At 45.0% G+C, this 15,142-nt stretch overlaps 1 protein-coding gene across 2 annotated transcripts in view; it reads right to left on the bottom strand.

The window, feature by feature from the left end:
* TGFBR2 (transforming growth factor beta receptor 2) overlaps window positions 1-15,142 on the bottom strand; it is a 74,684-nt gene that overhangs the window by 7,386 nt on the left and 52,156 nt on the right. For both annotated transcript variants that reach the window (XM_040963916.1, XM_040963915.1), the window contains 2 exons: window positions 12,142-12,941; window positions 9,758-9,899 (listed from right to left, as the gene is read on the bottom strand). In XM_040963916.1, coding sequence (XP_040819850.1) covers window positions 9,758-9,899; window positions 12,142-12,941 — 942 coding nt within the window. The remainder of the gene's footprint in view (window positions 1-9,757; window positions 9,900-12,141; window positions 12,942-15,142) is intronic.

Genomic DNA, 15,142 nt, shown 5'->3' with positions numbered 1-15,142 from the left:
TTTTTCTTTTTTGATCTTCTCTCTCATTTTGAGTATTCTACACCAACCCCCGCTTTGTTTTGTTTGTTAGTTGTTTGTTTATTCTCATGTCCCATAATGTGTAGCCAGAGGACTTAGTGCCCAGTTATGCATGTCTCCCTCTGCCTTTGAGTCATCAGTGCTGCTGTTGGATCCTGGCTATTGAGCAACGGTGCCTGATTTTCCTGTTGGGATTACATAATCCAGGCCATTCTTAGGGCCTCCAGAAGGACCTAAAAGGTGACCCTGACAGACATTATTATGGAGGCCACTCCCTCCTAGATGGCATTTGCTAACTGGGTCTCAATTCTTCTGTCTTATTTACTTTGTATCAGTAGAAGGGGAGAGGGTACGTAAGATTCAAGGTGGAGGTCCCCAGGGGAGAATATTCACATTGACCACCCAGAAAGGGTGCAGTGCTGGCAGCTGGCAATGAGTCCTTGGCCTAAACCTTAGCAACTCCATCTCCGTCCTTAGGGCTCCGGGCAGTTAGAAGCTAAAGGCTCAAGCCACTTTGGCAAAATCACTGGATCCATACTGCATATTCTTCAGCTACTTATTTTTCACACTGGTGTCTAAATATGTGTTTTAGAAGATGTATCTTACTATGAGACTACTGAATAAAGGTTTGTGACAAAAAGCACATCTCTCATGCCTTCATTTCTCCTAATGTCTTCTTGCAAAGTGGTTTTGGTTGAATGGTGATAATTTATATGAGTTAAATTTGTTTCTATTGTTTGTAAATGAGTATTTCTCATGCTATTTCCTTTTCTTCTTAATGAAGGAGCAGGTGTTTTTGCCCCTAGTTGCCAAGGGACTAAGGCTTCTGGTGAAAACACAATTAGAAATGATCTATAAGCAAAAGGAATCCTGCCTGGGTGCTGAGGCAGCAGCAAACTGCCCAGAAAGTCCTCAGACACCCCCGGAGTTTCAGTGTCCACACTGCCCTCCCCCAAGCCAGGACAAATCTGAATCACTCCTGTGGCCAGCAGTCTGCACAGGCCACACCTGGACCTGCAGTGCATCAAATGTCACACACACACACACACACACACACACGCACACACACATCTCTAGGTTGCATCCTGAAAGAAAAGCAAATGCAAGTGATTACACAAAGCTCATGGGTTCTAGATGAGAGAGAGAATGCTACCAGGCCATCTTCAGACACATGACTGGCACTCTGATTTTACAGATGAAAACAGTGAGACCAAAAGAATGCCCCAGATTCAGGGAGAAGCATCTAGAATTGCACGGACTGCTATCAATATTCTGCTGAAACTCCTTTGGCCTTTTACGAGACATACATGCTCTTTTTTCTCCACCAGAGAGCTTCTGGTCCATGGAAGACAGAATTAGAAGAGTCAGCTTATTTTGATGCAAAAACAATGTTAGGGTACAGATATATTCTTTGTAGCACATGGAAAAATGCTGGTATAAAGTAATTATGGATGGATTTCAAAACTGTTTTTGCACCAAAATAAACTCAGACCTTTACTTCCATGTTCTTTCTTTTCTGTGGTTAGGGAAGGTGTAGGTAGTGGAAGTGAGGACGAGCGAGGCCTCCTCATTTGAAGCATTGGTACCAGATAAGGGCATGTCTAGTGGAAGAAAGGCTCAGGATCTTCTAGGTCTTCTGCATGTCTGATCAAATGGCGCTCAACTTCATGTCTCCCTGCAGTAAAGGACTGCAGAAGAAGGAAGTTAAGGGGCGAGTGAGCATCCATCGGGAGTGCTACACCTGGTTAACCCAATAACAAGAACCTGTTTTTCAATAAGTTGGAACTGGGGACTGTTTAGCCTGAATAGTTCACACTGCTAGCACCCCATGTTGGAGTGCCTGAGCTTGAATCCCGGCTATGGCTCCTGACTTCAGCTTCCTGCCAAGGCAGACGTTGGGAGGCAGCAATGTTGGCTCAAGTCATTCAGTCCTTGCCATCCACATGGGAGACCTGCATTGATTTTGCAGCTCCTGGGCCAAATCAGGCCCTACCAAGGACAGGTAATGTGGGTTTCTCGATCTCTCTGCTATGCTTTATCCATCCCAGCTCACCCCAACACACACAAATTAATTGCCATGGGTAGGTGGTGAGAGAGATGCTTAGCTGAGTTTAAGATCCCACATAAGGGTGTGTGGGTGGGTTGGCTACCACTCCTCACTCCAACTTCTGGCTCACACAGGCCCAGGGAAGCTGTGATGATGGCCTCAAATATCTGGGTTGTGGGAGACCTGGATTGAGTTCCTGGCTGCCAGCTATGGCCTGACCCAGTTCTAGGCTGTGCCAGGCACTTGTGGAGTGAATTAGTGATGGGAGTATGTTTTCTCTGTCTCTTGAGTGAAATAAATAAAAACCAGATAAAGAGTTTTAAATTGGACTTTCCTGCTTTTTTAAAAAGGCTAAGAATTTAGAAATGTCAGTTCTTAGAAAATGTGCATGGTAAGCAGGATACAGTGGGTTGCTTCTGTGCCAACTCTACCATACAGCCTTTGTGTTTCAAGAACTTGGAAAAGAGATGCTAGAATTCTGCACCTCAGTTTCCATGGGAGACATGAAAACAGTCACATGTGCTCACCATTAGCAGCCAGAATCACATGGCTCACAGCTGTGATCCTTCCCCTGTAGAGCCTGTTTATCTGCACATGGGGCAGGCTGGGAGTGCTGGGCAGCTGACCCTCAACTTGGCCCCAGAGCAGCCCCCAACCAGGATCTGATGGAGTCTGTTGAGTCAGGTGCAGAGGTTAGAGGGTTACACTGCTGCAGGCTGGGAGTGCTGGACAGCTGACCCTCAACTTGGCCCCAGAGCAGTCCCCAACCAGGATCTGATGGAGTCTGTTGAGTTAGGTGCAGAGGTGAGAGGGCTACACTGCTGCATACAATTACGCTCCTGTCTCAAGCAGTGATGACACACCGGATAAGATACCATTTCCTCTCTTCCTTCACCTATCTGGTTCATTCTCCCACTTTCTCATTGGCATTTCCTGCAATTTCCTCCTAATCATCTACTCAAATTCTCATTTATGGGGTTGGAACACCAACCCAAGACAGATGTCCACACCGCAGAATGATTTAATCAAACCAAGCTTTGGTCAGGTTCTCTCTACTTCCCAAGCAAGGTGCACCGAGACCAAAGGGCCTTTAGTTCCTCAAGTGTCTCCAGAAACCTTTGAGCTTCCCTTCTTGGCAGCAACTTCCTCTTCCTTCCCTCTCCCCTCCCTGCCTCCCTGGTCACCGATGGAAGCCATCTGTAACCAACGGACCCTTGGAGCTTTTCAGTTTTTCTCAAGATTTCCAGTTTTTCTTGGGAAAAAACAATGTCATCCTCTCCTTGCAGCCCTGCAGTGCTCAGATGGTGGCCTGTGAGTCTGCAATACTCCTCCTCTGCAACTGAGCATCTGGGACACAGCTGGGTTTGTCTTGCAGCTCTAGCTTAGCAGGACAGCAAAGCTATTGACAGCTTTCCCCAAAGCAGTACCCCTCGGTTTTTTTTTTAACTGCATTCCAAACTGTGCTTTCCTCAAAGTCAGGAAAATAAGATGTTTTATTCCTGGTTTCTAGCTGTTTCTCTAAAGCTTTCCTGTTTGCTTCCTTCTATTTATTCTTCCTGTCTCTACCCCTGTGGGTTCATTGGCAATTCCTGTCCTCCTTACAAGACTACAGCAGCTTGACAACACACTCAGGAGCCGATCTGGAAGTTGTGTTATTCCTCACTAAACGGATATGGCACAACAGGTATTCAGCTTAGAGGTTAATAAAGACATCGGTGATGTCCTGCAATGAAGTACCAGTGTTCAATTTCCAGCCCTGGTTTCTGATTATAGTTTCATGCTAATGCAGACCCTGAAGGGCAGTGGTGACAACTCGAATAATAGGGCTCCTGCTACCCAAAATGGGGACCTGGATTGGCCCCAGTTATGGCCAGCACTTGAAGCGTGAACTAACAAACGAGAGCACTCACTGTTCACCTCTCAGATAAATCAATATGATTTGCAACCAAAAAAAGGTTGCAGTGATATTAAAATAAATGCAAGATTGCAAAAAGAGAGATTTTGCTCAGATGGGCTGCTCTGTGAGGGCTTTGAGCGAATCTCTAAAATTCGGGCATTTGGAATCAAGTTTGCTTGTGGGCCAGTCGTGGCTGGGGATGACGTGACAATAGTGCCTGCTGTGTTCACCAAAGGGAGCCTTAAATGCCACCACCTCCACCCGCCTCCCACATGTCCCACAAACCCTTGCACAAACACCAAAGAAACCAAGGCTGGGACAGAGACTTCTTTGTAAAAGAGAACTGCTCTCCGGATCTGTCTTTGCTGAATGAGGATTTCATGAACTTTCTCCTCTGCAAAACAGCAACACACCAGTGCTCTTCTGCTCTGTTCTGTTTTCAACCAGTGCCGAAGGGCTTGCTTGCCTGGTAGTTTAACCCATGAGCAAACCGGATGTCTGAAATAACGCTCTGTTAATATCTAGCCTTCATGCCACTTTCTCTTTCTAAAATCACCATATCACCGCATTCCTCTCCTGATGTCACATTACCTATTTACTTCTTTACGGCAACAATTCAGGATGGGACTCCCTGCCCCTGGACAAAGACTGCCTTGGACTGCTCCCCTGTTAGCATTTAGAATGTGTGCCACACAACAGCTCTGCATTACAGCTCTCTGGAGTGAATGAATGAAGGGTTAGTCCTTTGGAGATGTAAGGATATAGAGGTTACTATCTCAGATTTGAAGGTGTATGATAGAAAGGAACAGCCTTAGGAATTTGCTCACAGAAATTCTTCCAGAGAAGAAAAGGAAATCAATTGATGCCAACATCTGCAAGAAAGGTCATCTCTAAATGCACCCCCTGCATATGACTGTCTCTCCCATGTATTTCCAAAATGGCTCTGCATATGGGCAGCATTACGGCTCAGTGGCTTAACCCACCAGCTGCAACACCAGCATTGTGTACAGAAACATCTGTTTGAGTGCTAGCTGCCTTGCTTCTGCTCCATCTCCCAAGTACTGTACCTGAGAAAGCAGCAGAAGGTGGCCCAATTGCTGAAGACTCTGCAACCCAGGTGGGAGACCTGGATGGAGCTCTAAGTGCCCCATCCATGATAATAATGTAAGTCGCAGCCCACTGTGTGTGCAATGCATTCTCCAATGGTAAAAGACAGCACAGCACCAGAAGGTTAGAGCCTCTAGGCTATAATTTGATCTTTGATTCCTGGTTCCTGATTCCTAAAGCATCACTGGTCTCATCTGTAAAATGGTGCTAGTCATGGTACAAATCAAGGTGCTCTTGCTAGGCTGAATGAGTTGATTGATCAACCGTTGGTGGAGTCATCATATTTCTGTGCCTTTCTTCATCTGGGTCAATTCTCCCTCCACCAAAAACCCTTCGTCAGGAGAGCACTTTCTGGCCTGTTACCGCCCATCCCTTAAATGCTCATGTGGGATTTGGGGCTGAATGAGGCTGTCCTACTGGGCTCCAAATGACTGCCAATGTCACTGCCTAAAGGCAGTGGTGTAGCATCCGTACCGTGCTTCCTGTGCACGTGTTAGCACAGAAGAGAGGCCGGCTGAGAAAGCAGTATGCACAACGAGACCCTGGGATCTTCTTCTTTCCCTACAGAATTGACCTAAGCTTCATTTCCTGCCATGAGTTAGCACTGTACTCCCCTGATCCAGACATCCAGTTTATCCCGAGCCGTTAGCTCTGAAAGCCCACTTTGGTGTTGCTGCCCTGGTAACCAGCTTGAATAGGCCTAGAGTGAGAACTCAGACAGCCACCATGACAACTGCAGCATGATAGAGTAGGGAGGAGCCCAGTGAAGCTGAGACCTGAAGAGCTCTGGCTGCATCCCAACCACAGAAGGAGGGTAAGAGATATTCTGTTGTTGAGAGTCACCTGGGCAGAGTACTGGTTGACCTATGATGTGGAGTGGAAAACCACCCTGCAATCCACCACGCAAAGGAACACATATCCCACGTTTCCTTTTTAGAAACGAGGCTGGCCGTGAGCAGCAACACCTTTGACCCTTCTCCCTCTCACTTCCACTTGAAAGTTGCACATCACCCAGAAGGATATATTCTTTTATTTTTAAATTTTAAAAGAAACGATTTCTTTGAAGGGCAGGGAATCAGAGGCAGAGAAAGAGACAGACAAGACGTGATCTCCGATCTCCTGATTCATTCCTGGCCAAAGTTGGGAGCTCAGAACTCAATCCAGTCTCCCCAAGTCAAGGACCCCAAGTCCTTGAGCCATCACTGCGGACTCCTCGGGGCACAGTGCTGGGAAGCTAGCCCCAGAAGCAGAGCCAAGGCTGGAAGCCAGGCTCTCAAATATGGGCTTCAGGCATCCCAAGCAACATTCTAACCACTGTAACAAACTCATATCCTATTTCTAACAGGAAAACAAAAATCTAACTGCACATATAAACCTATCAAAATCAAAGGAAGAAAAAAAATGAGCACCTGTTTCCATTGGGCTGCAAGTGTCCTGAGGTCAGGACCACCACAGGGGGGTTTCTACAACAGCCACCATGAGGACAACATGAAGAGGCACACCGCACCCCCCACAAGAGGTAACATGGACTTCCCATGGGACTTTATGAATGGAAACTCTCCCCCAGGAAGACAGGGTTACACCTGCTGCCATGTTTTTAAGACACAAAGAAAAGAAGTCAATAAAAGAATGGTTTACACAGGCAGAGGGGACCATCCGACAAGAGTGGGTCCATGCATCTCCACACTTCATCAAGCAGAGAGCTGTGCACCAGGACCCAAGTGAAGGCAGATCAAGCCGAGATGATAGAAACTGGGCTGTGGGATTAAGATCAAAGCAAGCAAAACTGGGATGGCCTCTTTTCAATTCCCCCAAGACCTTCTGTTCTTATCAGAAAGGTTATTGAAAGGTTTCTTGAGATGAGTTGAACAATCCAGGTGCTGTTCCTTCCGTAGGAAAATTTGTTTATGCTGCATTTGGTTTTAGATTTATTTATTTTCATTAGATCTCATAAATGTGGGTGAACTCACTTCTTCCCTACTCGTCTTGATTCTTCCACACTCAGCAAAGACCAACAGCAAAGGGTTTCAGTCCCAGATGATGGAAGTAGGAAGCTCACCCTCGGCCCAAATAAGCTGATTGCACTGACAGGAGGAAAGACAGAGACACCATCCCCCGCTCATGTTTATAGAATAATGGATGAGACAGGACATGAAAAGACAGAGAAATCTAGGTGAATGTACAATGAAAACAGCAGCATCACAGCAGTCTCAACTTACACCATTCTAAACATTCATTTTTGGGCTGTCCAAGTTTTCAGGCAGAAAATTATCCTCAGGGGCTGCAACTTGTTTAAAACGGATTTCACTGTGCAAGGAAAAACAGTTACTTTTGGAAGTCCTGTGGGGGAGGAAGTCTCAAGCAGGAAAACAGAAAATAACAGTGTTGGCCAGACTTGGCAGTGTGGTCCTCAAAGAGGGGCCCAGGAACACAGAGGGTGGGAGGCAACCTAGCTGCACCCTACAGACTTGCCAAATATGTTCTAGAAGGAAGCAAGACTCAAAACCCCGAAGGGATGCCAACAAACAGAGCTTGGTGCTATGTTCCAAAGTGGTAGGAATATGAGCAAGAACACAAATAATGGCCATGTTGGGAACCCATCCAATAAAATAAATACATTGTGTGGGCATTTGGTACAACATTTAAGACCATGCTATGGGATGTGGATAGAACACCTGGACTTAAGTCCCAGCTCCACTTCCAATTTCAGCTCCCTGCCAATTCACACCTTTGGAAACAGCAGATGACGGCTGTAGTTCTTGGGACTTAGCTACTCATATGGGAAACCCACAATGTGTTCCCACCTTCTGGCGTCTGCTTGGCCCAGCTTCAGCTGAAGCAGACATGTGAAGAATGAAGCAATGCATTGCTACAGTAATCACGGCCCTGGGCAAAGCACTGTGGGTAGACCCTCAAAAACCACTGGCTGAGATTATGGCATCTTTGCAAAACAGATGTGTAGTGTGCTCCCACAACATATGTACTAATTATAAACAGAAACCCACTATCTCTGCAGATGGGAGAACCTGCAGATACAACGTTGATGGAGTGATCAAACTTAACATCTGGGCCTCTTTGAGATGATGCATTGAGAAGAGCTGCCCATCACATGTTCTCAATATAATCATAAGGAAAACCTCAGAGATCCCAAAGTGAGAGATGATCTATAATACAATTGGTCTAAATTGCTCTCTCTTAACAAGCCTACAGGACTATCCCAGGGTGAAGGAGAGAAAGGAAATGATGGAAGAGCCAGTGTGGAGTCCTGGGCAGGGTGGAAGTTCAAATAACGTCTGTGAATTAATTACGAGCACTGCACCAGCGCTCATTTGCTCGTAAGGCATTCCTTACGGTTTAGGCTCGATGCTAACACTGGGTAAAGCTGGGGTGGAATGCAAGGAGTCTTCAAGTCGTCTATCGCAAAGGTGCAATACACAAATACTATTCATGCATTTCAAAAAGTTGCGCGTCAAAATATACACCTTTTAATTTCAGTTCTCCATGAACTCTTTTGAAGTATTTTTTTATGTGGAAACTTTGTACTCTTTTGCAATGACTCTTGTAAGTTACAATTAATATAAAACCAAAAGTCAAATAGAATTGGGTGATTTATATTCCATTGTGTACAGATAGTACATTTTCTTTATGTAGTGGACAACCAGACTGATCCTAAACCTTGGTTATTGTCAATACTTCGTAAAGAAATAAAAACCTGACATAGAAAGACAAATACCACCTATTTTCATTTGTATGTGGAAGTTACAAATAGTCTATGTGAAATCAGAACAGCGGTAACTACAGACTTAGAAGTATAGGAAGAAATTGAATACAGGGCATTCAAGGATACACAACACAAGGAACAGGTGCTGGTGTGTTGATAAATGTATGAAAACAAGTGGGGAAAGGGTGCTGGTAAGCTGCACATATGAAGAAAAGACAAGGAAATAGAAAGGCAGGTTGCCTGGTTGGATTTATTTGCACTGTATGTTGAAACACTGTACCAATCCTATAAAATGTATAAGAAGTATATACAAACAGAATTTTAAAGATGAATTCAAAGGTCATGCAACCTTAAAGGGAGCTTGGCTTCACCGGGTTGCCAGGCAAATTAAGGCTGGGAAGGTGAGACCCAAGACCCTGATGGAAACTACCAATGGAGGACACTTACAAGGGTAGAGCTCAGCTACTGTGCTGGGATCAGGAAAAGTAAGTCTCCTATTTAGCCTTGGACAATTACCCCTTTAGGGGTGGCATTCCTTGATGGACCTTACTTTGTCAGACCTTTCACAACCTAAACAAATGTATCAAACCATTCTGCTTGCTGTATCTGCACAAAAGAAAGCCACGCCTATGTAAGTGAATTTTCGAGTCAACGTTTTTCCCTACATTTTGCAATTCTGGAAAACTTCAGAAAGGAAAGAAAATCAGATGCATATCTAAATATTCATTTGGTGGGATTCATTCTTGCATCCCCACTATTCGTGATCATCTCTTGCTAGATAGTTAAATTGTGGGGAAAGATATGTCAAGAAAAAAAAAATTGTACAGAACTCAATGGAAGAAGTCACGGAGAAGGATGGCATTCCAAACATGACACTCCACTCCACATAGCTCTCGAATAGCTGAATTACTTTGCAACCCCTGGAATCCAGTTTCTCCAGGGCACTTTGGCAGTGGCCTTTACGTACCCCCAACGGCATTGCAGCGAGACGTCATTTCCCAGAGCACCAGCGCCATGGAGTAGACATCAGTCTGTTTGAAGGACTCCACATTTTCCAGGTTCATCCTGGATTCTAGCACTTCGGGAGCCATGTATCTTGCAGTCCCCACCTAGCGCAAAGACAGACATGGCAACCACCAGTTAGTTGCAGCCACATCTTTATTGTCACAAGACAGCTCACACAGTCCCCCTGAATATGCACAGGATCTTAGGAAAAATTGCCACGCTGTTTCAAATCAAGAGACTTGTACGGCAAGACACAACGCCCATTCAAGATAGACTTTGTTCCCCTGAAAACTCTTTAGAGATCTAAAAAAAAAGCATGTCAAAACGTGGAAGTGGCAAGCATCAGAGATACAGATCATATTACAGGTCATCATGTCATTCAATAATATTCTTGCAGGTAACCCGGATAATAACTGCAACATTTTGGATATTTATTTTTACTTTTGCAAATTACATATTTCCTTCTTTCCTGAAAATCCAAACCATTAGAGTAAAAATCACTAATTATGACCAGTTTTTATCACTTAAGGACTGTGTGTTAATCTTTGTTCACTCCCACAGCACTAAAACAGTAGGCCACAGGTATAGTATTAGTTCATGAAATTTCTACTAAATTAAAGCATTTCCAGGGCCAATGTTCTGTTATTAAGAGTTAAATAGCCACCCGCAACAGTAGCATCCCATATGGGTGCTAGATTGAGTTTGGGCTGCTCCACTTTTTTGTTTTAAGAATTGTTTTTATTGGAAAGGCTGATCAGATTTACAGTGAGAAGGAGAAACAAAGAAAAAGATCCACCATCTGCTGATTCACTTCCCAAATGGCCCCAACGGCTGGGACTGAGCTGATCTGAAACCAGCAGCCAGGAGCTTCTTCCGGGTCTCCCCCATGAGTACAGGGTCCCAAGGCTTTTGGCCATCCTCTACTGTTTTCCCAGGCCACAAGCAGAGACCTAGATTGGAAGTGAAGCAGCCAGCACGTGAACAAGTGCCTATTTTGGACTCCAGCACTTGCAAGGGGAGGGTTTAGCCATTGAGCCATTGCACGACACCTGGATGCTTCACTTTGGATGCAGTTCCCCGTTAAGATGCCTGGGAAAGCTGCGGAGAACTGCTCAAGTGCTTTGACCCTTGTATCTACCTGGGAGACCTGGATGAAGCTCCTGCCTCCTGCGCTAGGCCTGGTCCAGACCATTTAGGAAAAGAACCAGGTACATGGGAGATCTCTCTCTTTTATTACGTATATGTTTCTCTAACGGTAACTCTGACTTTTTAAAGAAATAAAAATAAAAGTATTTCTCCAGGGTGGGGGGAACCGAGATCACTTTACAGTTTTGATAGATGTGCTATATAGTTTTAAGATGAAGAACTGTTTAATTATCACCAGTATAAATAAGCAAATATGGAATGCAAAAGAGAGCACAAAAATATTTCTAGGAAATGAATGATTTAAATGTTTAATATTACATGGACAATTTTATACTGAAACTCTACCTTGTCAAGGATCTAAGAAGGGTTAAGCCAGCTGATTAGATCTTTCCAAGGAATGTTTCTTACTGGCAAGTATTAGAAGACATTTTTCTTTTTAATAGGTCACTGCATGACTCATTACCCTGGCACTTGAATTCCTCCATGTTGCAACACGTTTACCCCAACAGTGCATGTGCTGTCATGGATACAGAGGCCTGAGTGAACAGCAACTGAGCACTCCCCAAGCCCGCTCTGTTACTGGGCTCCAGGACATGGCAATGTTCTTGGTGGTCACTACTGTGCAAAAACACAGGGTTCAGCCTCACAACAGATGTCATGGAAATGTCAACTTGTGTTCCAATATATATGTCCTTGGTCAAAAAGAAGCCCGTTTCGGTCTTTGAGAAGGTCTCAAAAGTGGTTTTATTCCCTTATTCACAAACATCATTGGCACATGTTACAACTGGGCTAAATGCCTTAGGAGACCACATACACACCACCTGGGGCAAGGCGGTGAACATCTCTAAAGACGGTGAAAAGAGATCAACTGACAGAAGAGTAGAAAAGGACTGAATACAACCTTAAGAGACACAGATAAAGTGCTAGAAGTATTTGACACAAAGAAAACTAGTTATAATCAGAAAAGAACTGAAGACAGGCTCGTGGAGAAAAACATTTGTTCTGAGTTAGGCATGATGTGAATATTAAACACTAGCAAAAACAGGCGGGCAAGAGAGAGTGGGTCATTCTTAGAGTGGACGTCCTACTTCAAGTAGATTCTCTAGGCAACAATTCAGGATTACTTAAGGCAAAGGTGCATGAGATGTGAATCCAGAGGAAGAGTGAGAGCAGGCACAAGCAGCACCAGCTCCGACTCACCTGCCCACTGTTAGCCAGGTCATCCACAGACAAGGTAGGATCGAGGCGGAGGGAGAGCCCAAAGTCACAGAGGCAGCAGGTCAGGTCGTTCTTCACCAGGATATTGGAGCTCTTAAGGTCCCGATGGACAATGGGCATCTTGGGCCTCCCACAGGGGGTGTGGTCACTGTGGAGGTGGGCAATGCCCCGGGCCAGCGAGCTACCCAGCTTGCGCAGATCCTCCCAGCTGATGACATGCCGAGTGAGGTATTCCTGCAAGTTGCCTTTGGCATGGAAGGCGGTGATGAGCCAGTACTGCTTCCCTAGCTCGGTCTTGCGCTCCTCGGCTGTCAGGAACTGCAGGATATTCTCATGCTTCAGGTTGATATCTGAGAAGATGTCCTTCTCTGTCTTCCAGGAGGCATACTCCTCATAGGGAAAGATCTTGACAGCCACAGTCTCAAACTGCTCAGACGTATTCTGCCTCAGTTTGGCCTTATAGACCTCGGCGAAGCGACCTTTACCCACCAGGGTGTCCAGCTCAATGGGCAGCAGCTCCGTGTTGTGGTTGATGTTGTTGGCACACGTGGAGCTGATGTCAGAGCGGTCATCTTCCAGAATGATGGCGCAGTGCTCGCTAAACTCCATGAGCTTCCGCGGCTTGCTGGTTTCCCAGGAGGGGCTCAGCTTCTGTTGCCGGTGGACACGGTAGCAGTAGAAGATGATGATGACGGCTATGGCGATTACCAGGGGTGGCAGAAGGCTGACACCTGTCACTTGGAATATCACTAGCAACAGGTCAGGACTGCTGGTGGTATATTCTGATATGGAAAAAGAAAAGAGAGAAGGAGTTGGTATTAGTAGGTACCCAGAGCTTCCCCTTGTCAGGAAATGAGTTTGTGCCTCATTTAGATTTTAGCATCCACATGGTCTTTGTGAATACTGTATTCTGCATGTTTATTTCAGCGATGCTTATATACACTTGTCTTCCCCACCTCTAGGCTTCTATTCGGATCCCCTACCCTTCCACCAAATTTCAGCATATATGTCACTCTCCATAAAGGAAGCCTAAGGAATCTTGGAAAAACACCTTATTTTACACCGACGCACAGCATCTTATGTAATGGTATCTTGTGCAATTTCCTATGCACCGATTCATTACAACTTAAACAATAATGACTCATCTTGCAGGTTCTGTATCTTTCTCTCCTCTATCTACTCCAGGAACTTGGGAGCACGCTCTGCCCGCTCACTGCAGGCACTGTTGTCTTTCTTCTTATGCTGTTATAGCACGTAGAAGCCCGTTTACACTGAGGACAAAGCATTTACTCTGAGGTAACAGAGCTCACGGCATGGCAAGAGGTACCAGAAATGCAGGAAGAATGGCACAGTTCTTGCCTTCAGAAAGCATCACATACGCTAGCTTCAAAATCTTTCCATAGTGGGGCCCGGCGCGGTGGCGCAAGTGGTTAAAGGTCCTCGCCTTGCATGCCCAGGATCCATATGGCCGCCGGTTCTAATCCTGGCAGCCCCGCTTCCCTTCCAGCTCCCTGCCTGTGGCCTGGGAAAGCAGTCGAGGACGGCCCAAAGCTTTGGGAATGATATCGGCATAGTATCGACCCGTTGCGCTCACTTGGGGAATGAATCATCGGATGGAAGATCTTCCTCTCTGTCTCTCCTCTCTGTACATCCGCCTTTCCAATAAAAAAATAATAAAAATAAATCTTAAAAAAAATCTTTCCATAGTGATGGCATCGTCTTTGCTCTTTTCCAAGCTCCAGTGTGGAACACTGCTGGTGTGGTCAGGAACCACCAGCTTTGGGGAGAAGGATCTGGAAAAGGTGTCTCTAGAAGTCGGTTACCTCATTTCCAGTGGATACTCCTCCTTTCACTGTGCATAGAATTTGTGGTTTCGTGCAACAGGGATGTTTAATAGTAAAAATGGAAACATTGCTACAAGATGAGAGAACTGCAAGATAGCACGTGATTTTCTTAATGAGAACACTCCAGTGAGCCCCTTGGGTTGATGAGGAGTGCCTTATGCTGGCTATTTAAGTATAATGTCTTCATCGTCACACTTTGGCTCACTTGTTGGCTTTCATAAGACAGATTTCCTCTTAGGAAGAGAAACATACATAGAAGCATACAGTGGACAGGAGACAGTGAAGGGCAGTTATGCTTCAGTGAGAACTTGGCTGGGCTGATTCTATTGAGAAAGAATGTCAGAACTCTATTACCTTATTGCCAAGTTCTGTCCTTGATGGTATCCATGAAAAGCAGACCTGCTACTCAAAAACAGTTTCATTCACTCAAATGTCTCATTCTATGAAGAGCGTGGCACTGCCCTCGAAGCACACCCAGAATAAGAATAAGGGGCTGTTTATCATCATGAAATAAACAAATGAGCAGATAAATAAACCAATGCTTTCTTCCTTTCAAAAAATGAATACAATTTTAAAGGTTAAGTTTATGGTGGTACAATTTTGCGGAGACATATGGATAGTCCCTGTTATCTAACGAAGAGTTAACTTGGAGAGCTAAAGTAAGGGACCAATGAAACAGCATTCAAAATGCAGTAGAATATCCCTGAGACTCCACCTCTGTTATCTAAAGAATGGCTTTGCTTCATCCATGTGTCTCAGCTTTCCATATCTGTAGCAACACAAATTACCTTGCAACTACAAGTCAGCTGGCTTCTCTGGGGGCTGCAGGTGACAAAGATGGGTGGCTGGGACTGTTGGGATCTCAATGCCACCCTCTGTATCTGTGGTGTGAGATTATATTCCTGAAATTTCAGATTCTAGAGCAAGGTGTGATAAATTATGGCCCAAGGGCCCAGGGCTGTAAAGAGCCCTATGATGTAAGAATTTTTTTTCCTTCTTTTTATTTGAAGCATTATTTAAAAAAGCAAACCAAACAAGTTCCTGAAACAGACATCATATCTGGCCCAGAAAAGTGAAGATATTTGTTCTCTGGCCATGTAGAGAAAAAACTTGAAGGTCTCTGTACTAAGGTCACAACA

Source organism: Ochotona curzoniae, unplaced genomic scaffold, assembly GCF_017591425.1.
Source record: "Ochotona curzoniae isolate NIBS_2020 unplaced genomic scaffold, NIBS_Ocur_1.0 contig_1302, whole genome shotgun sequence".
NCBI lineage: Eukaryota > Metazoa > Chordata > Mammalia > Lagomorpha > Ochotonidae > Ochotona > Ochotona curzoniae.
This window is presented reverse-complemented; position numbering and strand designations above follow the sequence as displayed.